Here is a 27,961-nt window from a genome sequence, read left to right on the forward strand (position 1 = left end):
TTTGGCCCAAATCCTTTACCGCACACAGAACAGCGAAATGGTTTCAGTCCTGTATGAATTCCCATGTGAATATTCAGGTCACTCTTTTGACGAAAATCTTTTCCCACAATCAGAACAGACAAATGGTTTCTGTCCTGTATGAATTCTAATGTGTCTGTTCAGACTTGCCCTTGTGTCTAAATCTTTTTCCACAATGCGAACAGACAATGGTTTCTGACCTGTATGAATTCTAATGTGTCTGTTCAAACCTACCCTTGTGTCTAAAATCTTTGATCACATTCAGGACAGACAAATGGTTTCTGTCCTGTATGAGTTATCATGTGCATGGTCAAATAGCCACTTGTGGCTAAATTTTTCACCACACTCAGTGCAGACAATATGGTTTCTCTCCTGTATGAATTCTCATGTGTATATTCAGAACGCATTTGTGTCCTAAATCCTTTACCACACTCAGTACAGACAAATGGTTTCTCTCCTGTATGAATCTCCATGTGTCCCTTCAAAATGCCCATATGTGTCTAAATTTCCACCACACTCAGAACAGACAAATGGTTTCTCTCCTGTGATGAATTCTCATGTGTACATTCAAATGGCCCTTTGACTAAATTTTTCACCACACTTAGAACAAGGCAAACTGATTTCTGTCCAGTATGAATGCTCATGTGTATATTCAAAGGGGTACTGGCATTCAAATCTTTTACCACCCTCAGGGCAAACTAAATGGTTTCCCTCCCCTGTGAATTCTACTGTGTACACTCAGAGTGGCCCTTGTGTTCAATCTTTTCCCACACTCTGGACACACAAATCGTTTTTCCTCTCAATATGAATTCTCATTTGTCTGTTCAGAGTGCTCTTTTGTCTCCATTTTTTACCCTGAATGGGGCAACTAATAGTTTCTCCTTTGCTGGCCTTTTGTGTTGCTCCTGAATTGTTCATGTGAACACAAACGGTTTCACCACTGAAAAGCAGTTAAGCTGGTTTTTAGCTGTGTTGAAGCTGCACAACTAACAGAGACATTCCTTTTTTCTGACAGTTAACACCTGAACTAGAGCCCTCTGGTCGTTTTCCAGTCATGACTGTCATCATCTCATTTCAGAACTGTCTGAACCCCTACCTTGCTATATGGTTGTAAATGACTACATAGGTCTGAGTTAGTAGTTGGTTGTGGTCCTTCGCAGCTGTCTCCATCAGCTTCTGTTGTCAGTGTTCTGTGTACAGTTGAGCTGCTGGCTGCAGGCTCAATTTCTGTGCTCTCATCACTTTGGCTTCGATGAACCTGTAAAGATGGTGGTGTTTCATCATCATTTTCACTCTTCACAGTGACAGCAGTGAAACAGAACATGGTATCAGCCTCCTCGAGCTGGTGAAGCTGTGGTCCCTGCTGACTGATCCAGAGTTGCTCTTGTTCCTCTTTGATGTCCTTCTGGTCAAGATTCAGACTCACCATGTGGTGTTCAGAAATAATTCCTTCTTTAATCAGTAACAACTGCTGCATGTCTGCAAAGAATCAATGACATAGATAGCATTTAGAACAACATTTATTAAAATAAAGATAAAGCTGTGTGTATGTGACCTGAATATATTTCAGTCAGACAACAAATGTTCAAGCACATTTATTGCCATCCACAGTATATTCTTTAAGTTTCGCACTTTGGCTCCTACCTAGTGACTCCCACAGATGCTTGCTTGTGGTATTCGCAAGTGATGATTAGATATACACGTTTGTCCCTAGTCAGAGTCTACAGGTGGATGCTGCAGTGGATGTGGGGCTGAGCAACAATAGTGATGTGGATGCAGCAGTGCCAGCTTGACAGGCAGAGTGGAAGCTGGGAAATTACATAGTCCACCTGAACTGGACAAAGTGTGAGTTGATCATTTTGCAGGAAACGTGGTAATTATGTGGCCTGCGGTACAGTATGTCAGTATATTTTTTGAAGAAAGCAGCTCCATATACACTGATAGAAGTATTTGTTTTAGAATTATTTTTGAAAATCCGATGACCTACCACAAGGCCACAGCGTCTCATGCCATCATGGTTCACAGTATAAAGTTCTCATGCATACCAGCAGAGAAACTTTAAGCTTAATTAAAAACTTAATACCCAACCAATCATTTTACCATAACCCACAACTATAATCCCTAACAAGTAGGGGTGTCGGAAAAAAAATCGATTCACGTCCGAATCGCGATTCTTATTATTACGATTCTGAATTGATCCAAAATGTCCAAGAATCGATTTTTTAAAAGCATTTTTAAACATAATCTTGCTTACTCGCTGCGTGTACTGTTTGTCAGGCAACGGCTTCCGTACTACAAAATCGAAAATCGATTCTGAATCGAATCGTCACCCCAACAATTGGAATCGAGTTGAATCGTGAGTTGTACGATTCACATCCCTACTAACAGGCTGTACTATGTGCAAATAGAATTTGGAATTTATAGGTATTCGTTTTTATTTTAGTTTTTTTTTTTATTGGAGAACAAAGGCATCTGTTGACTTGGTAAATGTTTTTCTTAAATCAGCATTATGGAAGTATTTGCTCCAGGTGTGAGGTGCATGGCACAATAGATGTGTTTGTTTATTTTAGGTCACAAGAGGTTTGTTTCTGTGTTTGACAAAATTATAACTATACAACAGTCTTACCATTTCACCAATAACTGAAAATGGAATGAATAGACCGAATGAAGCTTGATAAAGAGCATGCAGGCTTTTTTTTTAATTTTATGTTAAGTCACTCAAACATTTTGACAATATACAGTGACTGACAGCATTTTCACTCAATATTTGAGAGTACATATTTTTACTTTGGACATTTATGAAACTGATACAGTGAGGAAAATAAGTATTTGAACACCCTGCAATTTTGCAAGTTCTTATGCTTAGAAATCATGGAGGGGTCTGAAATTTTCATCTTAGGTGCATGTCCACTGTGAGAGACATAATCTAAAAACAAAAAATCAGGAAATCACAATTTTAATAATAATAATATTAAATATAAAATATAATTATATAAAATTATAAAAATATAATATTTTAATAATAACAATAAATAATAATTTTAAGAATTTATTTGTATGTTACTGCTGCAAATAAGTATTGAACACCTACCAACCAGCAAGAATTCTGGCTCACACAGACCTGTTAATTTTTCTTTAAGAAGCCCTCTTATTCTGCACTCTTTACCTGTATTAATTGCACCTGTTTAAACTTGTTACCTGTATAAAAGACACCTGTTCACACAATCAATCACACTACAACCAGTCCACCATAGCCAAGACCAAACAGCTGTCTAAGGACACCAGGGACAAAACTGCAGACCTGCACAAGGCTGGGATGGACTACAGGACAACAGGCAAGCAGCTTGGTAGAAGACAACAACTGTTATGATTATTTATTAGAAAGTGGAAGAAACACAAGGTGACTGTCAATCTCCTTCAGTCTGGGATTCCATGCAAGATCTCACTTTGTGGGGTAAGGATGATTCTGAGAAAGCTCAGAACTACACAGGAGGACCTGGTCAATGACCTGAAGAGAGCTAGGACCACAGTCACAAAGATTACATTAGTAACACATGATGCTGTCATGGTTTAAAAATCCTGCAGGGCAGCAAGCTCCCCCTGCTCAAGCCAGCACATGTCCAGGCCCCTTTGAAGTTCACCAGTGACCATCTGGATGATCCAGAGGAGGCATGGGAGAAGGTCATGTGGTCAGATGAAACCAAAATAGAGCTTTTTGGAATCAACTCCACTTAGCATGTTAGAGGATGAGAAGAACCACAAGAAAACCATCCCAACCATGACGCATGCGGGTGGAAACATCATACTCTGGGGTGCTCTTCTGCAAAGGGGACAGGACGACTGCACCGTATTGAAGGGAGAATGGATGGGGTCATGTATTGCGAGATTTTGGCAAACAACCTCCTTCCCTCAGTAAGAGCATTGAAGATGAGTCATGGCTGGGTCTTCCAGCATGACAATGACCCCAAACACACAGCCAGGGCAAATAAGGAGAGGCTCCGTAAGAAGCATTTCAAGGTCCTGGAGTGGCCTGACCAGTCTCCAGATCTGAACTCAGTAGAAAATCTTTGGAGGGAGCTGAAACTCCAAACCTGAAAGATTTGGAGAAGATCTGTATGGAGGAGTGGACCAAAATCCCTGCTGCAGTGTGTGAAAACTTGGTCAAGAACTACAGGAAACGTATGACCTCTGTAATTGCAAACAAAGGCTACTGTACCAAATATTAACTTTGATTTTCACAGGTGTTCAAATACTTATTTGCAGCAGTAACATACAAATAAATTTATTTAAAAAAAAAAAAATCATACATTGTGATTTCTGGAATTTTTTTTTTAGATTATGTCTCTCACAGTGGACATGCACCTAGGATGAAAATTTCAGACCCCTCCATGAGTTCTAAGTGGGAGAACTTGCAAAATCACAGGGTGTTCAAATACTTATTTTCCTCACTGTAGCTGGTCTCACTACTGTCTTGTAAACTTTCCCCTTCACTCCTGCTGATATTCTTCGGTCACAAATCACTCCTGCCACCTTTCTCCACCCACTCCACCCTGCCTGCACTCTTTTCTTCACCTCTTTACCACACTCTCCATTACTTTGAACAGTTGACCCCAAATATTTAAACTCATCTACTTTCACCACTTCTACTCCTTGTAACTGCACTATTCCATTGGACTCCCTCCCATTCACACACATGTACTCAGTCTTGCTTCTACTGACTTTCATTCCCCTTCTCACCAAAGCATATCGCCAGCTCTCCAGACTAGACTCAACTTGCTCTCTACTTTCACTACAGATCACAATGTCATCTGCAAACATCATAGTCCATGGGGACTCCTGTCTGATCTCATCCGTCAACCTGTCCATCACCACTGCAAACAAGAAAGGACTCATAGCTGATACTTGGTGTAATCCCACCTCCACCTTGAATGAGTCTGTCATTCCGACTGTGCATCTCACCACTGTCACACTATTCTTGTACTGCACTACCCTAACATACTTCTCTGCCACTCCAGGCTTCCTCAAACAATACCACAGCTCTTCTCTTGGCACCCTATCATAAGCTTTTTCTAAGTCCACAAACACACAATGTAACTCTTTCTGTCCTTCTCTGTACTTCTCCAACAGTATTCTCAGAGCAAACATTGCATCTGTAGTGCTCTTTCTCGGCATGAAACCATACTGCTGCTCACAGATCTTCACCTGTTTTCTAAGCCTAGCTTCTACTACTCCTTCCCATAACTTCATGCTGTGGCTGATCAGCTTTATGCCTCTGTAGTTACTGCAGTGCTGCACATCACCCTTGTTCTTGAAAATAGGAACCAGCACACTTCGTCTCCACTCCTCAGGCATCCTCTCACTTTCCAAGATTTTATTAAACAATCTGGTTAGAAACTCTACTGCCATCTCTCCTAGACATTTCATGCCTCCACTGGAATGTCATCTGGACCAACTGCCTTTCCACTCTTCATCCTCTTCATAGCAGCCCTCATTTCTTCCTTGCTAATCTCTTGTACTTCCTGATTTACTCTCACCACATCATCCAGACTTTTCTCTCGCTCATTTTCTTTATTCATCAGCTCTTCAAATATTCCCTCCACCTTCTCAGCACACACTCCTCACTTGCCAGCACATTACCATGTGCGTCTTTTACCACCCTAACCTGCTGCACATCCTTTCCAGCTTTGCCCCTTTGTTTGGCCAATCAGTACAAGTCCTTTTCTCCTTCCTTACTATTCAACTTCTTGTACAGCTCGCAATATGCCTTTTCCCTTTGCTTTTGTCACTTCTCTTTTCACCTTACAACCGCATCTCTTGTACTCCTGTTCTACTTTCTTCATCCTCTCCGACCATCTCCTTATGCTTTCCTGGACCTCTTCATTCCACCACCAAGTCTCCTTGTCTTCATTCCACTGTTCAGATGTCATACCCAGTACTGTCCTAGCTGTCTCCCTCACCACATCTGCAGTACTTTTCCAGTTGTCCAAAATTGCTTCCCCTCCAACCAGTGCTTCTCTCACCTGCTCGCTAAATTTTACACGTCTTACAGCGCCACATACAGGCCTAGCATATGTACTACAGCTTTAAATGAAGCCTCGAGGCAAAGAATTTGCCTCGAACATTTTTTGTAATTGAATTACTCGGTAAATTGTTTCAGCCCTAATATCTACCCATTACTTCCTCATCACCTCTGTTCCCGTCACCAAGAAGCCCATTGAAGTCTGCTCCTATCACCACTCTTTCATGCTTGGGCACCCTCTCCACCACCTCATCTAACACACTGCAGAAATCTTTCTCCTTCATCTCACAACCTAACTGTGGGGCATATGCACTGATGATATTCATCATCACCCCTTCAATTTCCAACTTCACACTCATCACCGTGTCAGACACTCGCTTAACCTCCAACACACTTTTAACATACTCTTCCTTTAAAATGACCCCAGCACCATTTCTCTTCCTGTCGTCACCATGGTACAACAACTTGTACCCATCACCGATGCTGCTACTCTTACTTCACTTCCACTTGGTCTCTTGCACACACAATATGTCTACCTTTCTCCTCTCCATCATATCAGCCAGCTCTCTCCCTTTACCAGTCATACTACCAAACATTCAAAGTCCGCACTCTCATTTCCACCCTTCTAGTTTTCTTCTTCTCCCGCTGTTTGTGGCAAATGTAAGTACTCATATTTGTACTCAGTCTGGGAAAAAGTGGTATCAGTGCATCCCTATTCTTGGGTGATGTAAATTATGTGTCAATGTTTCCTTTTAATCTTAATTTTAGCTTTTAATCAGTGTTTCCACCTTTACATTAGCATACATTAATTCCATATACGAGGTCTATTAGAAAGTATCCGCCCTTATTATTTTTTTAAAAAAACCATGGATTTGAATCACGTGTGAGTTGCGTCAGACAAGCTTGACCCTCGTGCGCATGCGTTAGTTTTTCATGCCTGTCAGTTGCGTCATTCGCCTGTGAGCAGGCTTTGAGTGAGGTGTGGTCCACCCCTCTCGTCTATTTTTTAATTGCGAATAAATGTCTGAACGATTTGGAGCTTTGCTGCATCAATTTTTTTCCAGAACTGTGAGAGACCTCCAGGTGGACACCGTTCGAAAAATTAATATGGCTTTCAGGGACGTTTTTATGGGGATTACACAGATTAAGGAGTGATCCAGACGGTTTAAAGACCGCCCACAACTGCTGAGAGCGCGCCGTGCTCCGAGCGCCGATCGACAGGCTCCAACCCCGCTGGAACAACCAGATCATTTCCAACGTGAAAGCTTTGTTGATCTGGGACCTCGTCTGACTTTCACAAAAAGGCAGAAGATGTGGACATCAGCACTTTATCGGCACATTCCCCCATTACAGGAGTTTTTTCATGGAAAAAGAAGCAGAGGGACGCGCCACCGTGTCCAGCTCATGCACAATCACAATCGGATATTCACACGCCTGGAAAGCAACCGGAATCCGTCTGAAATCCACCTGAAAGCCGTCCTGAGATACCAACACCGAGGTGGTTTTGTGCCGCGTCCCTCTGCTTCTTTTTCCATGAAAAAACTCCTGTAATGGTGGAATGTGCCGATAAAGTGCTGATGTCCACATCTTCTGCCTTTTTGTGAAAGTCAGACGAGGTCCCGGATCAACAAAGCTTTCACGTTGGAAATGATCTGGTTGTTCCAGCGGAGTTGGAGCCTGTCGATTGGCGCTCGGAGCGCTCTCAGCAGTTGTGGGCGGTCTTTAAACCGTCTAGATCACTCCTTAATCTGTGTAATCCCCATAAAATCGTCCCTGAAAGCCATATTAATTTTTCGAACGGTGTCCACCTGGAGGTCTCTCACAGTTTCTGGAAAAAAATTGATGCAGCAAAGCTCCAAATCGTTCAGACATTTATTCGCAATAAAAAAATAGATGAGAGGGGTGGACCACACCTCACTCAAAGCCTGCTCACAGGTGAATGACGCAACTGACAGGCATGAAAAAACTCACGCATGCGCACAAGGGTTCAAGCTTGTCTGACACAATCACACGTGATTCAAATCCATATGGTTTTTTAAAAAAAATAATAAGGTCGGATACTTTTCTAATAGACCTCGTATCATCAGTCTGTGGTTGTAAATGACTGCACGGACCTGAGTTGCTGGCTGGTTCTGATCCTCCATTAGCTTCTATTTTCAGTGTTGTGTGATGAGTTGAGTTGCTGGTAAGAAGCTCCTCTTCTGTGTCTGTGTCTCCTCTTCTTAGTCTTTGATGAAGCTGTGATGACTGCGGTTTTTCTTCATCTTCACTCTTCACAGAGACAACAGTGAAAAGGAACTTAGTGAGATCAGCCTCCCCCCCAGACCATGAAGCTGCTTTCCCTCCGGACTTACCCCCAGTTTCACCTGCTCCTCTTTAATGTTTGGAGGCCCCGAGTCCTTTTGGTCCACACTCTGATTCCACTCCTGCTGCTCAGGAAGGACATCTTCACTCACCAACATCCGCTGCATGTCTGCAAGAATTTAAATGGATAAAATTCTGAACATTCATTATAGCAAAGATTAAAGCAGTATAGTGGTGTGTGCCCTGATGACATGTTATTGTACTGAGGAATTAAACTCAGGTCTGGGATCATGCGCTGCTGCTGCATGTTGCTGCATCCAGCACACTATGGAACTGAGCTGAGTCCTGGTGGACAACAAAAAAAGACAACCACCACTCCACCTATAAAAAGTAGCCATCAAGGTGGTACTCGGGAGTGTCTTTGGCCTTGTTCCAGTTGCTGGTGTCCTTAACAGTGAGGTACCTGCACTCTAGCTCACACTCGCTGCTTCACATGGATGCAGCGTGTAGCTGATGTTACCTCACAAAGCAAGTGGTCCCTGTCATCTGAGTCTCCCAAAGTAACCTTTCATTAAACACAAAGTCAAACAATGGTAGCCAAAGATCCTCTTAAGCACCATAAAACTTTTTTTTTTTTTTTTACTAACATATGGTGTCAGGTGTTCCTCATAAGTGTATGCCTGACAGGTGGGGTTCACTGCAAAAAATGCCAAATCTTACAAAGAGTATTTGTCTAATTTCTACATTTAAAACAAGATAAAATCATGTTAAATTTCAGTCACATATGATTACTTTATTGTATGTTTTGGGGGGAGGGGGTTGAGGAAAATACATTTTTAAAATCTTAATTTAAAGAGTCTTAGAAACATCTTGTGTTGAATCATATCAGAGACAAGCTTTTTTTTTAAATTCGCCAGAAGACAAGCTGCTGTGTTATTTGTAAATGATGTAACACTTCCTAAGTTCCTTCGGCTGCTCCCTTGTTTTTCCACTTGGGGTCACCACAGCAGAACCAAGCTGGATCTGCATGCTGAATTGGCACAAGATTTACACCAGATGCCCTTCCTGACACAACGCCACATTACATGAACTTTACTCACATTACATCGGTCTATTTCACGAGATCGCAAATGGGATTCCTTTGCACAATGCCTATGTTTCTAAATCTTAATCAGATTTTACATTGTTTGCAATGTTACTATGACCAAGATGATTGTACTTTATTTATTACCTACGTTCTCATGTTGACCTGACCCTGTCCACTATGACGTGTGCTGCTGCCTTTTGTGGCCACGTCATCCTTATAAAAAAGGTTTTGATCTCAATGGAATTCTACCTGGTTAAATAAAGATTTTATATATATATATATATATAGCGTCATCAGCCTGTTTCAAGCTTAAAACCTCCACATTTCAGGCTCTGTTGATCCAGGACGTCGTGAGAGAACAGAGAAGTTTCAGAAGAAGTCGGTTTCAGCATTTTATCTGGATATTCCACTGTTAAAGGAGATTTTTTTAATGAAAGACGTGCGGGCGGATTGCAGCGTCGGCTCGCAGCCGCTGCAATGCTCCGCCACAGGAAAAACACCTCTGTTGGAAGCCTTGAGGACAAGTTGGAACATCTCCAGCTGATAAACAATTTCTCATATACTCACTCCACTGAAAGCCATCAAAAGCCAACTGGATTTTAACAAATGGTTATCAACACGGAGGTGTTTTTCCTGTGCCGCCGCGCCGCGTCGGCTGCGTCCTGACGCGCGGACCCGTCCGCACGTCTTTCATTAAAAAAATCTCCTTTAACAGTGGAATATCCGGATAAAATACTGAAACTGACTTCTTCTGAAACTTCTCTGTTCTCTCACGACGTCCTGGATCAATAGAGCCTGAAATGTGGAGGTTTTAAGCTTGAAACAGGCTGATGACGCTGCCTGAGAGCGCTGCACGACGTCTCGCACCGTGAAAAGTCCTTAAAGCGACAGAATCACCTCAAAATCTCTCATCAGCTGTTAAAATTTTCACTGAAAACCAGCTTAATTTTTCGAATCATGTCCACTTCGATGTGTCTCACAGGTTTAGAAAAAATTTTGATCAAACAAAGCGCCAGTCTCTCAGCAACTTCTCAGACAAAAGGAATTCCGACGAGGGGCTGGACGACTCCTCCCAAAGGAGTGCTCACAGGCGAATGACATCACCGACAGGCATGGAAAAACTCACGCATGCGCACGCGGGTGCAAGCATGTCTGACGTAAAAACATATGAATGAAATCCATATAGTTTTTGAAAAAAATAAAAAGGACCTATACTTACGGACAGCCCTCGTATATATTAATATATATATATATATATATATATATATATATATATATATATATATATATATACACACACATATGAAGATACATATGAAGAAATGTGGCAAGGGTGGAGTAGAACTGGCAACCTTCCACAATGAAACCAATTGCAGTAACCACATGGCCAGAAAACTAAAGCTCAAAATTACTTTTCTAAGCTTAAAAAAAAAAGAAAAAAAAAAAAAAAATCTTGTTCCAGTGGCTATTTCTAAAAGCTTGTCACAGATGTTTATAGCTTGAAAAATGTAATTATATCTTACTGAAATTTGGCTTTTTTGAGATTCCTATGTATTTGACAAGGAGTTAAACTCACCTGGTTAACTCACCTGGTTGGCCCTTCCAGTTTTGCAGAACAACAAGGATTCAAGGCAAGAACAGCTGACACTCAGCCGACAATGGTGCAAGTGTTTTTGCAAAATAAGCAATACGTAAAGGGCTGGAGAAGTGTGCCATAAGCACTATATTTGTGCTTAATCTGCAAAATCATATTGTTCATCATGTAAGCACATATGCAAAGCGGCCTTAAAAATGTCAAGGGAGTTCAAACTCATCACTTCATCAGGGAGTGAGTTCCAAAGTGCAACACACTGACTGGCAAAAAAAATGAGATCTACACTTACTGTAGGAATATTGATGTAGAATTCTAAATCTGAGACCTCGAGTAATAGCATGTAGCGGCAATAAAAAAAGATCAAGAGGATCTATCATGGACTGATTGTGAAACATTTTCCAACATTTAATTAGATCTGGGCTAATGAGCCTTTCCTTGATAAAATGTAAGACAGTGGCTATCCGTACGTGCTGTATTTGGATAGTGAACTTCTATTGGTATGTAGCACCTGTCTCATTGGTTAACATAGGTCACGTGATCATGAGGCTACATACTTCTACGTGTATTTTTTATCGATATGAAGATTCCTAAACTACATTAACCACAACCACTAACCCTAACCATAACATGGCTGTGTCATGTATGAATAGAATTTGGGATATTAATACAGCTACAGAGGAATAGTCAATTCCACAGGGAGTAGGATAAAAATTCAAGACCTGACACCTACTTGGTCCATGTCAGTTAAATGATTTTTAGTAATCTAAAATGTCCTCTGTACTGGGTAAAGCATATAGATGAAGAAAATTCAAAAACAGGTCTAATATGTGTTTTTTTTTTCTTTTTTTTTTGTGATCAACACAACTATCATAAAGGATGCAGTGCATCAGGAAAGTATTCATAGCGTTGCACTTTTTCCACATTTTGTTGTTATATTCTTTTTCCAAAATGGATGAAATAGATTTTTCTTCCTCAAAATTCTACACACAATACCCCATAATGGTAAATGGACTGCATTTATATAGTGCTTTCCATCTAAATCAGAAGCTTAAAGTGCTTCACAGTGAAGCCTCGAATTCATCCATTCACACACCAATATCAGGGTGCTACCATGCAAGGCGCTCACAACACACCATGAGCAACTATGGGATTAAGGACCTTGTCCAAGGGCCTTTAGCGATTTTCCGGTCAGACTAGGGTTTGAACCGAGGAGCCTCTGATCATAAGCCCAATGCTATGCCCAATCAACTAGACCATCACCTCCACTACAAATGACATGTGAAAAGTTGTTTAATACTATGATAGTTGTTTGAAACTAAGAAATCACATGTGCATAAGTATTCACAGCCTTTGCCATGAACTTCAAAATTGCGCGGAGGTGCATCCTGTTTCCACTGATCATCCACTAATTGGAGTCCAACTGGGGTACATTCAGTTGACCGGACATGATTTGGAAAGACACACACCTGTCTACATATAAGGTCCCACAGCTGACAGTGCATGTCAGAGCACAAAGCAAGAATGAAGTCAAAGGAATTGTCTGTAGACCTCTGAGACAGGACTGTCTTGAGGCACAAATCTGGGGAAGGGTACACAAACATTTCTGCTGCTTTGAAGGTCCCAATGAGCACAGTGGCCTCCATCATCTGTAAATGGAAGCAGTTTGGATCCACCAGGACTCTTACTGGCTGGCTGCCCATCTAAACTGAGTGATTGGGGTAGAAGGGCCTTAGTCAGTGAGGTGACCAAGAACCCGATAGTCTGTCAAAGCTCCAGCATTCCTCTGTGGAGAGAGGAGAACATTCCAGAAGGACAATCATCTCTGCAGCAATCCACCTGTGTGGTAGAGTGGCCAGACAGAAGCCACTCTTTTGTAAAAGGCACATGGCAGCCTGCCTGGAGTTTGCCAAAAGGCACCTAAAGGACTCTCGGACCATGAGAAACAAAATTCTCTGGTCTGATTTGACAAAGATTGAACTCTTTGGCTTGAATGCCAGGCATCATGTTTGGAGGAAACCAAGCACCATCCCTACAGTGAAGCATGGTGGTGGCAGCATTATGCTGTGGGGATGTTTTTCAGTGGCAGGAACTGGGAGACAAGTCAGGAATCAGGATTGAGGGAAAGATGAATGCAACAATGTACAGAGACATCCTGAATGAAAACCTGCTCCAGAGCGCTCTTGACCTCAGATTGGGGTAACGGTTCATCTTTCAGCAGGACAATGACCCTAAGAACACAACCAAGATATCAAAGGAGTCCTTGAGTGATCCAGCCAGAGCCGAGACCTGAAGCCGACTGAACATCTCTGGAGAGACCTGAAAATGGCTGTGCACCGACATTCCCCATCCAACCTGATGGAACTTAAAGTGGATATGACACCTAAAAAATGAGGTAAAACTGATATAAATATCAAAATATACATACAGTATAGTAAGTTGAAAGTGGTTTTAATTATTATCACTGAGAAATAAAGTTTGTACAGTTTCTCAAAAGTGTGTTTCTTGGAAAGCGCGCTGGCAGCGTTCCATCAGCGGTCACGTGATGCCGTGACGTCACAACGTGTAGAGTCCCGTCTTTGTTTGATTGACAACAGGAACAGATGGACCTCAGCATGGACAGTGACGAGATCAAGAACTTTTCTGACTCCTCTTCAAGTGTGGATTATTTCTGACTCGGATCCTGAGGATGTCGCAGCAGTGATTAGACCCTACAGATTGGAGCCGTGTATTTCGACGAACATTCAAACCAGGAGCATTCTGGCAGCGAAAATAATGCCGACGGTGTTTATGGCGGAGCCGAAGCAGAGGCAAGAGACGTGCCAATTCCGATGGATTTTGAAAGGCTGCAGAATATGGAATGGTAAGGGAGGCTTTGATTTTGTTGCTGCTGTTTATAACACTCTATTTATAGCATTTTCGATTCTAGCGTCTGTTTACTGCCTTTGTTATTGTTCCGGAGCCACGATAGTGTAGCTATTACTTGCGGACCACCGTCATTACCTTCAGGTTTTTGCCATTTCTGAGTGCCTGGCATTGCATTCATCCGTGTTTAGTTACGTTATTGTCATGAAAGAATAGGAAATAAACGGCGAAATATTCAAAAAAAGATCGCCGAAACAACAGCGAACATGCTGCCGCCGTGTTTACTACTATTGCACTGTGATTTTACAAGTTCCTTGACCATTTCAGATTATTGTGGACATATTATTTGGGTTGACATTTTAGGTGTTCCTGTGAGCGGTGCGAAAACATGGAGATGGTAGAGGAAAGTGTCTGCTGTCGGGAGCAAATGCGGGTGTGCGAGTGGAGCGAGCGGCAGCCGGACATTTCGTGCATCGCACAACAGCGCAGCTTTCTATCAATCTGCCTGGACTTGAAAAGGCTAAAACCTTTCGCCCTTGTGTTTGTGCAATATGCTGCGACACACTGGTCAGGCATATCGACAAACAAGTCCCTGAGAGCTGTGTTTAATCAAAGTTTCTGCCGCTAAAAAAAGTGTAAACAACGGCCAACAGGCGTGCAAGCCGATACGGTATACAAGTAGTGACATATTTCAGGTTTGGTGCTCAGCGGGAAGCTGGTCACGGGGCGTGCACATTTTTTCAGTGGCGGACGTTCAAATGTTATATATACGGGAGAACCGCGTCCATTTTCCCAAAACGCTTAGGTTGACCGAATTATATAACCTTTGTTACATGTAATAAGACTATGTTGTCTTTAAATGTCATATCCACTTTAAGAGGTACTGCAAAGAGGAATGGGCAAAACTGCCCAAAGATAGATGTGCCAAGCTTGTGGCATCACATTCTTGAGGTTGGGCATTACCCCAGCACTCTCTGATGGACATTTTTGTCAGTGAAAACATTGCCGAAGTCAGTACAAATGCATGTAATTTAGTCACTTTCAAAGGGGTCAGACGCGTCAAGAAAGGCAAGTTAATGTACAACGGTTTATTCAGGTCAATTTGGTGTGTAAATCTCATTGTTCCAGGCAATGACAGCTATCAGCTGGCTGATAGAACCATGCCAGACATACCAAACCAGCTGATTTCAATACAACAGCATATAGTCTAAGCGTGTTTTCACCAAGCAACCAGCAACCAGAAGTACGGATTCTCGTCTTCGACTGGCCACTTTGCCGGAAGTGACGTGGCATCGACCTCGAGAATTCAAGAAGACTTGAGGCTGTAAAGGTGCATCAACAGAGTATTGAGCAAAGGCTGTGAATACTTACGTACACGTGATTTCTCAGTTTTTTTTATTTTTAATAAATTTGTAAAAAAAAAAAAAAAAAAACTTTTTCATGTTGTCATTATGGGGTGGTGAGCAGAATTTTGATGGGGAAAAAATTAATTTACTCCATTTTGGAATAAGATGTGGAAAAAGTCAAGGGCTGTGAATATTTCTTGGACAGACTGTAGTCTGAGTGTCAAAGTAAATTGGAAGCCAGTCCATTAGGCCCCATAAAAAAAAAAAAAACTCAGTAGATTATCATCTCCACGGTTGCCAACTCTTATGCAGCTGGTGTGACACTCGTGCTTTCAGCATCAATCTCACGCTCTCATGCTCAAGTAAGAAATGTCACGCCAAAATAAAAATCTCTCATTTACTTTCTGTTGATGACTAGATTAGACCAGACCAGAGCGAACCTATTCTTAATGAAAAATGAGGAGTGTAAGGTGCACACCCGAAACAGCTGTTAACATCTGCTGACAACATTCTCACTGCAGTATTCTCTGATCACTGATTCACTGAAAACCTGTCACCTGATATGTCAGCTGCCTCGTGAAGACTTTATACAGAGTTCGAGCAAAGCTTCGGAGCTTATGGTTCTGATTGAGTCAGCCATTGAGGCGGCATAAAAAGTTTTGGATAACAAGGTAAGCCCATCAAAATCCTAACTTTGGGTCCCTTGCCACTACAGACAGAGCCTCATCACACTAATTCTATGTTGAGACAGTCGGCTACAGACTTCAAGTAGTGCAAACTAGGTAATTTAAAGGACTATTGTACGTTATTTAATGTCCTGGTTAGCAAGTATTAATGATTGTAAGTCTATCTGTGCACATGCTCTGAAAACATGTGGTTGCTGATGTATTTTATTGATAATTATACTGACGGTGAAAATGAAGCATTTTGAACCAATGAATCAATATGAAGCAATTGTGCTGAAATGGTTCAGTGTTTGAAGCAATTAAATATGGCGGCATCTGCTGGCCAAATGTTTACATAGCACTTGAATAGAACAATTTGAATTCAAATAAAATGTAAACATGCAAAAAATAATACAAAAATGTATTAACTAAACACATAAATACATAACATACAGGGTAACACAAAAAAGCAGAAAAAAGCTTGTTTCCATTGTGGCCCAACAAAATACTCAGACAAAAGTATGTTCATACATACACAAAACCCATAACAGTTAACAAAAAAATAAAAATATAGTATTTTTTTTTCTCAATAATAAATAGATTGTTCTCTTGTTGAGACAATTCTTGGAATAAAAACTGACCCTGTTTTAAAAAGAGGCTTCGATTCACAAACTCTAATTTGACGAGACGGACCATTAAATAGTTTAGCTCCAGTGTACTTCATCTGAGGAATGACCAGAGACAAGGTACTCGACCGAGCAGCTGTAAATTTAAAACAAGTGACCAGGTAATTTGGGGCTTGCTTATTCACTATAGTAAACATATGATTTAATTTTAATTGTTGAACTCTGAGCTCAACAGGCAACATACTGACCATTATAAATTCAGCCGGCCTATGTGGGTCCAGGGTTGTGCAGAGAAGAGAAAGTGAATGATCTTGTTCTGCATTATCTGCAACCTCCTTTGATTACGCTTGGTCAGGCCAGAGTACCAGGCTACACTGGCACAGTCCATGTGAGAGTGTATCAAGGCTGATGGAAGACGTTTTCTCATATACAAATACAAATCTTTGGCCTGTCTGTATAAGAACTTTAATTCTGCATTTGACTTGCTGATCACTTTGTCAGCTATAAGATCACCAGATAAGGTCTGATCTAAGTCAAGACCAATATATTTTACACAGGATTTACTCATAATTTTATTTTACCAGCATTGTCATTCCCTAGGATGAAACAGTCAGGTGTTTAAAGACATTAATAATACACTTGTGTTATAATGTGATTGTGCCATTATAAAATACCGTATGCAATAGAGATATAAATTGTCAAATGTTTGTTCAACTATGGACTGTTATGACCATATTGTACAAAATGAAGGAGATTTGGGGGCTTCAAAGGGTTTATTAAAAACAAGATCATTCAGCTGTGTCTGTTCCTCTTCTCCTCCAATTTTGGAGAAGACTCACACGGGAACAGACGCTGCTGGCATATGAAGATAGATTTTGTCCAGCTTGTAAAAAGTTGGATAAACTTCTGCCTCCATCCTCCCTAACTCTCTTTGCAAATTCACTACAGAAAATGGTTCTGGGAGCATTACTATGGCTAAAACCCTTCAGCTTCCCCAACCAGGGCCCTTTTCACCCCCAGCCATTTTAAGCATTTTCATTATTTGCCTCTTACATGATGGAAGATGACTTACTGAAATATTTTGGAAAAAGGAAGGATCATGGACATGGAGAGGAGAAGAATCAACAGTTTCCCTTCTATTATTATTTTTATTAGTAAAGGAGGAGTGTTTTTTTTTTTAATTAGGGTTAGGGCGACAAAAAAAATTTCTTGCACACGCGGTGCGTGGGCAGTCTCACTCCAGCCAAGATCCCAAAGTTGGCAACCCTGCATCTCTGCCCACAAACCGAAATCAGCCCGCATCAGTTTTTTGTTTTTGGTGAATTTCATCTATAATGGTACAGCTGGTGAACGTCTGCTAGGTGATGAGTATGTTTTGGTCAAAGACGGCCGAAGTTTACAGAGCTGGGTCCGGTGTCAGGTCTCACCACTCCAGTAGTCTGAGCGATCCTCTACTGTGCACGTGCAAACCCGGTGTCGCAGTCTGATTGGTCCCCCTGCCTTCATGCATCATGTCAGAGCATTAGCAGCGGTGAACAGATTATCACCTTGTTTCTGCTTAAAACTGACATTAGAATGATTTAAGAGGTTTTACTTAGTCATCTGATGTTAATAACATTATTTCCTTTGATCAGTCGAGAGTCGGACTCAGAGAGTTAGTCGCCCCTCCAATGATCTCTTATTATGAAATAATGCTGAATTTATGTGGAAATGATTGTTGTACACAAGCTTCAGAGATCTTAGCTTTGCACACAATGAAGCACACGTTGTAATGAAAGCGTAGTGAAGAGTTAAGTAGTTATTCCCAGACCTAAATGTGAATTTACAAATTTGGTTATTTATTTTTGTCTACAAACACGCTTGGTAAGATTTTGGGCAGCCACATGGGGTGTGCAGCCAGTACATTCTGAGTGCCGGTCCCAAGCCCGGATAAATGAGGAGCGTTGCGTCAGGAAGGGCATCCGGCGTAAAACAAGCCAACCCAACTATGCAGACTCAGAATCGAATTCCCATACTGGATCGGTCGCGGCCAGGGTTAACAACGTCCGCCACCAGTGCTATTGCCCAACAGGGTGCCGGTGGAAATTGGGCTACTGCTGGGCGAAGATGACGAAGAAGAGGAGGAAAACGTTGCCACGAACAGCGGGAGAAGAAGAAAACTAGAAGGGTGGAAATGAGAGTGAGGACTTTGAATGTTGGTAGTATGACTGGTAAAGGGAGAGAGCTGGCTGATATGATGGAGAGGAGAAAGGTAGACATATTGTGTGTGCAAGAGACCAAGTGGAAGGGAAGTAAGAGCAGGAGCATAGGCGGTGGGTACAAGTTGTTGTACCATGGTGAGGACAGGAAGAGAAATGGTGTTGGGGTCATTTTAAAGGAAGAGTATGTTAAAAGTGTGTTGGAGGTTAAGCGAGTGTCTGACAGGGTGATGAGTGTGAAGTTGGAAATTGAAGGGGTGATGATGAATATCATCAGTGCATATGCCCCACAGGTAGGTTGTGAGATGAAGGAGAAAGAAGATTTCTGGAGTGTGTTAGATGAGGTGGTGGAGAGTGTGCCCAAGCATGAAAGAGTGGTGATAGGAGCAGACTTCAATGGGCATGTTGGTGAAGGGAACAGAGTTGATGAGGAAGTAATGGGTAGATATGGTATCAAGGATAGGAATGGGGAAGGACAGATGGTAGTTGATTTTGCAAAAAGGATGGAAATGGCTGTGGTGAATACCTACTTTAAGAAAAGGGAGGAGCACAGGGTAACATATAAGAATGGAGGAAGGTGCACACAGGTGGACTACATTCTTATAGGAGATACAAGCTAAAGGAAATCACAGACTGTAAGGTGGTAGCAGGAGAGAGTGTCACTAGACAGCATAGGATGGTTGTTTGTAGTATGACTTTAGAGGTAAAGAAGAAGAAGAGAGTGAGAGCTCAACAAAGGATCAGATGGTGGAAGCTGAAGGAGGAAGACTGTTGTGTGAAATTTAGCGAGCAGGTGAGAGAAGCACTAGTTGGAGGGGAAGCAATTTTGGACAACTGGAAAAGTACTGCAGATGTGGTGAGGGAGACAGCTAGGGTAGTACTGGGTATGACATCTGGACAGTGGAAGGAAGACAAGGAGACCTGGTGGTGGAATGAAGAGGTCCAGGAAAGCATAAGGAGAAAGAGGTTGGCGAAAACGTTTTGGGATAGTCTGAGAGATGAAGAAAGTAGACAGGAATACAAGGAGATGCGGCGTAAGGCGAGAAGAGAAGTGGCAAAAGCAAAGGAAAAGGCATATTGCAAGCTGTACAAGAAGTTGAATAGTAAGGAAGGAGAAAAGGACTTGTACCGATTGGCCAGACAAAGGGACAGAGCTTGAAAGGATGTGCAGCAGGTTAGGGTGGTAAAAGATGCACATGGTAATGTGCTGACAAGTGAGGAGTGTGTGCTGAGAAGGTGGAGGGAATATTTTGAAGAGTTGAAAATGAAGAAAATGAGCGAGAGAAAAGGCTGGATTATGTGGTGAGAGTAAATCAGGAAGTAAAAGAGATTAGCAAGGACGAAGTGAGGGCTGCTATGAAGAGGATGAAGAGTGGAAAGGCAGTTGGTCCAGATGACATTCCAATGGAGGCATGGAAATGTCTAGGAGAGATGGCAGTAGAGTTTCTAACCAGATTGTTTAATAAAATCTTGGAAAGTGAGAGGATGCCTGAGGAGTGGAGATGAAGTGTGCTGGTTCCTATTTTCAAGAACAAGGGTGATGTGCAGAGCTGCAGTAACTACAGAGGCATAAAGCTGATCAGCCACAGCATGAAGTTATGGGAAAGAGTAGTAGAAGCTAGGCTTAGAAAACAGGTGAAGATCTGTGAGCAACAATATGGTTTCATGCCGAGAAAGAGCACTACGATGCAATGTTTGCTCTGAGAATACTGTTGGAAAAGTACAGAGGACAGAAAGAGTTACATTGTGTGTTTGTGGACTTAGAAAAAGCTTATGGTAGGGTGCCAAGAGAAGAGTTGTGGCATTGTATGAGGAAGTCTGGAGTGGCAGAGAAGTACGTTAGGGTAGTGCAGGACATGTACAAGAATAGTGTGACAGCGGTGAGATGCACAGTCGGAATGACAGACTCATTCAAGGTGGAGGTGGAATTACACCAAGGATCAGCTCTGAGTCCTTTCTTGTTTGCAGTGGTGATGGACAGGTTGACAGATGAGATCAGACAGGAGTCCCCATGGACTATGATGTTTGCAGATGACATTGTGATCTGTAGTGAGAGTAGAGAGCAAGTTGAGTCTAGTCTGGAGAAGTGGAGATATGCTTTGGAGAGAAGGGGAATGAAAGTCAGTAGAAGCAAGACTGAGTACATGTGTGTGAATGAGAGGGAGCCCAGTGGAATAGTGCAGTTACAAGGAGTAGAAGTGGTGAAAGTAGATGAGTTTAAATATTTGGGGTCAACTGTTCAAAATAATTGAGAGTGTGGTAGAGAGGTGAAGAAGAGAGTGCAGGCAGGGTGGAGTGGGTGGAGAAAGGTGGCAGGAGTGATTTGTGACCGAAGAATATCAGCAAGAGTGAAGGGGAAAGTTTACAAAACAGTAGTGAGACCAGCTATGTTGTATGGTTTAGAGACAGTGGCACTAACAAAAAGACAGGAGGCAGAGCTGGAGGTGTCAGAGCTGAAGATGTTGAGATTCTCTTTGGGAGTGACAAGAATGGACAAGATTAGGAATGAACATATCAGAGGGACAGCTCAGGTGGGACAGTCAGAGAGGCGAGATTGAGATGGTTTGGATATGTGCAGAGGAGGGACCCAGGATATATAGGGAGAAGGATGCTGAGGATGGAGCCACCAGGCAGGAGGAGAAGAGGGAGACCAAAGAGGAGGTTCATGGATGTGCTGAGAGAGGACATGCAGGTGGTTGGTGTGACAGAGGAAGATACAGAGGACAGGGTGAGATGGAAACGATTGATCTGCTGTGGCGACCCATAACGGGAACAGCTGAAAGACAAAGAAGAAGAAGAAGAAGCCGGTGTTAGTCAAAAATAAAGTATAGTGAACAAAACTTACTCTCTATCAGTGAACTTCGGGCTTGAAAGCAGCATCCAGCACTTTGTTTCTTGTCTTCTTTTAGACCACTGATTTCTTCTTGATGTCTCTTCATTAGCAGCAGTTAGCCGCTGTTTAAACGACCTGCTGCTCAGCTGTTGGACCTTTTGTTAACTTCGTCTTTTGTTCTTCCTCGGTATTAGCGTTAGGGGTTTTTTTGGGGGGAGGCTCCGGAGCTCTTCAAAAAACATAATAAACATATGAAGTGAAGTTTTATCGGTCCGACGGACAGTTTTCAGTATTTCTAGCTAGCTGTAGCTGTAGCTTCGGTCAGAAACCATGGAGAACGCAGGACGTTCTTCTTCTTCTTCTGTCGAGTTTATTGGCAGTTTGCAAACCAACACGATGCAATACCGCCACCAACTGTTTAGGCGTGGAGGGAAACGGCGGCGGAAATGACGCTGTACTGTATTCTGTTGAATAACACCGTTCCCTTATAAATATTTCAATACATGCCTCTAAGCTGGTGGTGTAATTGTAGAAAAAGAAAGTCATCCTTGAAGCATTAAACTGCTCTGTCCTAGTGCTCTGTCTGTTGTGTGCTTGACACTCCAGTAACACGTGCTCCACCTTCTCCCCCCCCCCGCTGCATCTCAAACACTGACCGGTTTCACGTTTTCCAATGATGTCGGGTGTCTGATTTAAACGTGTGACCAACGTCTGATGACGTCTTCATCTCCCCTCTCTCCTGGATACAACCTGCCCCTGAATTATATGTAAAAACTGACACTTGTTCATTTCTGTCTTGATGATCGTTTTGACTTCATATTTACTAATGGTCTTGTGGTTAAGGTGTTGGGCTTGAGTCCAGAAGATCATGGGTTCAAATCCCTGCCTGACTGGAAAATCACTAAGGGCCCTTAGGCAAGGCCTTTAATCCCTATTGCTGCCGGTGTGTAGTGAGCGCCTTGTATGGCAGCACCCTGACATCAGGGTGAATGTGAGGCATAATTGTAAAGCGCTTTGAGCATCTGACGCAGATGGAAAAGCGCTATATAAATGCAGTCCATTTACCATTTACTAAGTGGAATGTTGATCTGTGTTTCTGAGTTCAGAGCTGCTTTGGCCAGTTGATCTACTGCTTTATGACCCTCAATTCCAGACTGAGATGGAACTACTACTACGGCATTTAACGGCAACTGGCATTGTTATTGCTGCATTGCTGCCACCTTCTGCATCAGTCCGTTACACAACCCCTGGCAAAAATGATGGAATCACCGGCCTCGGAGGATGTTCATTCAGTTGTTTAATTTTGTAGAAAAAAAGCAGATCACAGACATGACACAAAACAAAGTCATTTCAAATGGCAACTTTCTGGCTTTAAGAAACACTATAAGAAATCAGGAAAAATAATTGTGGCAGTCAGTAACGGTTACTTTTTTAGACCAAGCAGAGGGAAAAAAATATGGAATCACTCAATTCTGAGGAAAAAATTATGGAATCATGAAAAACAAAAGAACGCTCCAACACATCACTAGTATTTTGTTGCACCACCTCTGGCTTTTATAACAGCTTGCAGTCTCTGAGGCATGGACTTAATGAGTGACAAACAGTACTCTTCATCAATCTGGCTCCAACTTTCTCTGATTGCTGTTACCAGATCAGCTTTGCAGGTTGGAGCCTTGTCATGGACCATTTTCTTCAACTTCCACCAAAGATTTTCAATTGGATTAAGATCCGGACTATTTGCAGGTCATGACATTGACCCTATGTGTCTTTTTGCAAGGAATGTTTTTACAGTTTTTGCTCTATGGCAAGATGCATTATCATCTTGAAAAATGATTTCATCATCCCCAAACATCCTTTCAATTGATGGGATAAGAAAAGTGTCCAAAATATCAACGTAAACTTGTGCATTTATTGATGATGTAATGACAGCCATCTCCCCAGTGCCTTTACCTGACATGCAGCCCCATATCATCAATGACTGTGGAAATTTACATGTTCTCTTCAGGCAGTCATCTTTATAAATCTCAGTGGAACGGCACCAAACAAAAGTTCCAGCATCATCACCTTGCCCAATGCAGATTCGAGATTCATCACTGAATATGACTTTCATCCAGTCATCCACAGTCCACGATTGCTTTTCCTTAGCCCATTGTAACCTTTTTTCTGTTTAGGTGTTAATGATGGCTTTCGTTTAGCTTTTCTGTATGTAAATCCCATTTCCTTTAGGTGGTTTCTTACAGTTCGGTCACAGACGTTGACTCCAGTTTCCTCCCATTCGTTCCTCATTTGTTTTGTTGTGCATTTTCGATTTTTGAGACATATTGCTTTAAGTTTTCTGTCTTGACGCTTTGATGTTTTCCTTGGTCTACCAGTATGTTTGCCTTTAACAACCTTCCCATGTTGTTTGTATTTGGTCCAGAGTTTAGACACAGCTGACTGTGAACAACCAACATCTTTTGCAACATTGCGTGATAATTTACCCTCTTTTAAGAGTTTGATAATCCTCTCCTTTGTTTCAATTGACATCTCTCATGTTGGAGCCATGATTCATGTCAGTCCACTTGGTGCAACAGCTCTCCAAGGTGTGATCACTCCTTTTTAGATGCAGACTAATGAGCAGATCTGATTTGATGCAGGTGTTAGTTTTGGGGATGAAAATTTACAGGGTGATTCCATAATTTATTCCTCAGAATTGAGTGATTCCATATTTTTTTCCCTCTGCTTGGTCTAAAAAAGTAACCGTTACTGTCTGCCACAATTATTTTTCCTGATTTCTTATAGTGTTTCTTAAAGCCAGAAAGTTGCCATTTGAAATGACTTTAGTTTTGTGTCATGTCTGTGATCTGCTTTTTTTTTTTTTTTTTACAAAATTAAACAACTGAATGAACATCCTCCGAGGCCGGTGATTCCATAATTATTGCCAGGGGTTGTAACAGTACTAAATCCTCTCAATGAGTCCAGTGTCTTTCAAGTACTTAAAAAACCAAGATCTTACTTACTTGATCTTATGTCTAAAATACTTTTACAGAAATTTCTTTCAGGCCTATTCTTGTAAATTCTGAGAGAAGCTCTTGCTTTTCTCTGGAATATTTTTTACAATACCTGAGAACATGCTGTTCTGTCTCTGTCTGTGGACATTCCCTGCTTTCCAGGGAGGAAGAGAATACTCTTAGCTTCATAGTGGAGTAGAGCAGAGAAGGATTTTCTTTCACCAAAACAGATCAAATCCAGGCTTGCATCTCAGATGTACTTTCTGGCAATTTCAGGTCTTCTTTCTAAGAAAATCCTCCTCTATACCACTTCATCATGAAGAAGGATAACTGGTGATACAAAATGCAAAGTTTGCACTGTGCATAATTTCTCCAATCACAGCCACATAAGCCTATAACTTCTCCTAGGTTGTCTAGGTGTCTTGGTGGCTTTCCTCACTCTTCTACTTCTTGCACAGTCACTCAGTTTTTGAGAACTGTCTGCTCCATGCAGGTTTACCATAAAATGCCATACTGTTTGTATTTCTTTGTAACTGATGTAAATAAAGTCCAAGACATATTCAGTGGCAGCTTTTACCGTCAGAGAGCCTCGTCCACAACCACCACAAAAGACTCCAAGCTGTCAGTGATGTTAAAGGGGGCGACACACAGTATTAAGAACAGGGGTATGTAAACGTTTGATCAGGGTCATTTGGGTAGTTCTCTTGTCATTTTATTTTAAAAACAGGAAACACAGTTGTTTGACAATAAATGGCTTCACCCAACCACAAACCATGACTGACAAAAAGTTTTTGTGTTGTCATTCATGTTCTCTTAAAAACGGACAAAAAAGCAAAAATTCAGCCGAGGTATGTAAACTTTTGAGCACAACTGTAGATAATGGTTTTTGTTTGTTAAGTATATATAACGGATTTCGATTATAACGGACAAAATTTGCTGGTCCACCTGAATCCATTATATGCGATTTTTACTGTATATATATATATATATATATATATATATATATATATATATATATATATATATATATATATATATATATATATATATATATATATATTAGTATACAGTACATATTTCATATTTTAACTTTTTTGTGGTGTATAAGATGTCATTTCTTTTGTGGTATACAGTAGTTCTGCGGAAGCACCAACAATTTCATTCAGACCTCAGTGATTCACAAAAACAATCTGTCTTAAGTGTGATTTGCACTGTTCAGATTCAGAAAAAAACTTGGCTCTAGCTGGATTTGGGTCATGTCCACCTTCAGCTGGACTGTTGACCCCAGACTGAACTGGATGTCACGGTCTGATCAGTTCCCCTGCCTTCACTGCGCATGCATAATTTCGGAGCACCAGCAGCCTTTAACCAATTATTGCCTAGTTTCTGCTTCAAACTGACTTTAGAATGATTTAAGAGGTTTTACTTTGTCACCTGATGGCTAATCAATCAATCAATCAATCAATTAATTTTTTTTATATAGCGCCAAATCACAACAAACAGTTGCCCCAAGGCGCTTTATATTGTAAGGCAAGGCCATACAATAATTATGTAAAACCCCAACCGTCAAAACGACCCCCTGTGAGCAAGCACTTGGCTATAGTGGGAAGGAAAAACTCCCTTTTAACAGGAAGAAACCTCCAGCAGAACCAGGCTCAGGGAGGGGCAGTCTTCTGCTGGGACTGGTTGGGGCTGAGGGAGAGAACCAGGAAAAAGACATGCTGTGGAGGGGAGCAGAGATCGATCACTAATGATTAAATGCAGAGTGGTGCATACAGAGCAAAAAGAGAAAGAAACAGTGCATCATGGGAACCCCCCAGCAGTCTACGTCTATAGCAGCATAACTAAGGGATGGTTCAGGGTCACCTGATCCAGCCCTAACTATAAGCTTTAGCAAAAAGGAAAGTTTTAAGCCTAATCTTAAAAGTAGAGAGGGTGTCTGTCTCCCTGATCTGAATTGGGAGCTGGTTCCACAGGAGAGGAGCCTGAAAGCTGAAGGCTCTGCCTCCCATTCTACTCTTACAAACCCTAGGAACTACAAGTAAGCCTGCAGTCTGAGAGCGAAGCGCTCTATTGGGGTGATATGGTACTACGAGGTCCCTAAGATAAGATGGGACCTGATTATTCAAAACCTTATAAGTAAGAAGAAGAATTTTAAATTCTATTCTAGAATTAACAGGAAGCCAATGAAGAGAGGCCAATATGGGTGAGATATGCTCTCTCCTTCTAGTCCCCGTCAGTACTCTAGCTGCAGCATTTTGAATTAACTGAAGGCTTTTTAGGGAACTTTTAGGACAACCTGATAATAATGAATTACAATAGTCCAGCCTAGAGGAAATAAATGCATGAATTAGTTTTTCAGCATCACTCTGAGACAAGACCTTTCTGATTTTAGAGATATTGCGTAAATGCAAAAAAGCAGTCCTACATATTTGTTTAATATGCGCTTTGAATGACATATCCTGATCAAAAATGACTCCAAGATTTCTCACAGTATTACTAGAGGTCAGGGTAATGCCATCCACAGTAAGGATCTGGTTAGACACCATGTTTCTAAGATTTGTGGGGCCAAGTACAATAACTTCAGTTTTATCTGAGTTTAAAAGCAGGAAATTAGAGGTCATCCATGTCTTTATGTCTGTAAGACAATCCTGCAGTTTAGCTAATTGGTGTGTGTCCTCTGGCTTCATGGATAGATAAAGCTGGGTATCATCTGCGTAACAATGAAAATTTAAGCAATACCGTCTAATAATACTGCCTAAGGGAAGCATGTATAAAGTGAATAAAATTGGTCCTAGCACAGAACCTTGTGGAACTCCATAATTAACTTTAGTCTGTGAAGAAGATTCCCCATTTACATGAACAAATTGTAATCTATTAGATAAATATGATTCAAACCACCGCAACGCAGTGCCTTTAATACCTATGGCATGCTCTAATCTCTGTAATAAAATTTTATGGTCAACAGTATCAAAAGCAGCACTGAGGTCCAACAGAACAAGCACAGAGATGAGTCCACTGTCTGAGGCCATAAGAAGATCATTTGTAACCTTCACTAATGCTGTTTCTGTACTATGATGAATTCTAAAACCTGACTGAAACTCTTCAAATAGACCATTCCTCTGCAGATGATCAGTTAGCTGTTTTACAACTACCCTTTCAAGAATTTTTGAAAGAAAAGGAAGGTTGGAGATTGGCCTATAATTAGCTAATAATGACATTATTCCCGTTGATCGGTTTGTGTGTAGTGTCAGGTGATCTTTAGGACTTTGTAGACTTTATTATTAAATAATGATTACTTTATGTGGAAATGATTGTTGTACGAAAGCTTCTGTGAGAGATGATGACTGGATTGCTGTTTTAAGCAGAAATGAGGCGATAGTCGGTTAATCGCTGCTGAAGCTCCGAAATAACGCATG

The 27,961-nt window shown here is 41.5% G+C and overlaps 1 protein-coding gene and 1 long non-coding RNA gene across 2 annotated transcripts; one reads left to right on the forward strand and one right to left on the reverse strand.

The window, feature by feature from the left end:
- LOC117507626 lies at positions 1-21,869 on the reverse strand. Its single transcript, XM_034167455.1, has 4 exons — positions 21,565-21,869; positions 8,392-8,510; positions 8,152-8,308; positions 1-1,497 (listed from the first exon to the last, which is right to left on the reverse strand). The coding sequence occupies exons 1-4, from the start codon at positions 21,656-21,658 to the stop codon at positions 1,088-1,090; spliced, it is 780 nt and encodes a 259-aa protein (XP_034023346.1). The 5' UTR covers positions 21,659-21,869; the 3' UTR covers positions 1-1,087.
- LOC117507630 lies at positions 18,051-27,913 on the forward strand. The gene is made up of 3 exons (XR_004559798.1): positions 18,051-18,175; positions 20,714-20,724; positions 27,883-27,913. It is a non-coding gene; the product is annotated as an uncharacterized LOC117507630 (long non-coding RNA).
- Positions 27,914-27,961: the final 48 nt, after the last annotated feature.

Source organism: Thalassophryne amazonica, chromosome 3, assembly GCF_902500255.1.
Source record: "Thalassophryne amazonica chromosome 3, fThaAma1.1, whole genome shotgun sequence".
In the NCBI taxonomy this organism is placed as follows: Eukaryota; Metazoa; Chordata; class Actinopteri; order Batrachoidiformes; family Batrachoididae; genus Thalassophryne; species Thalassophryne amazonica.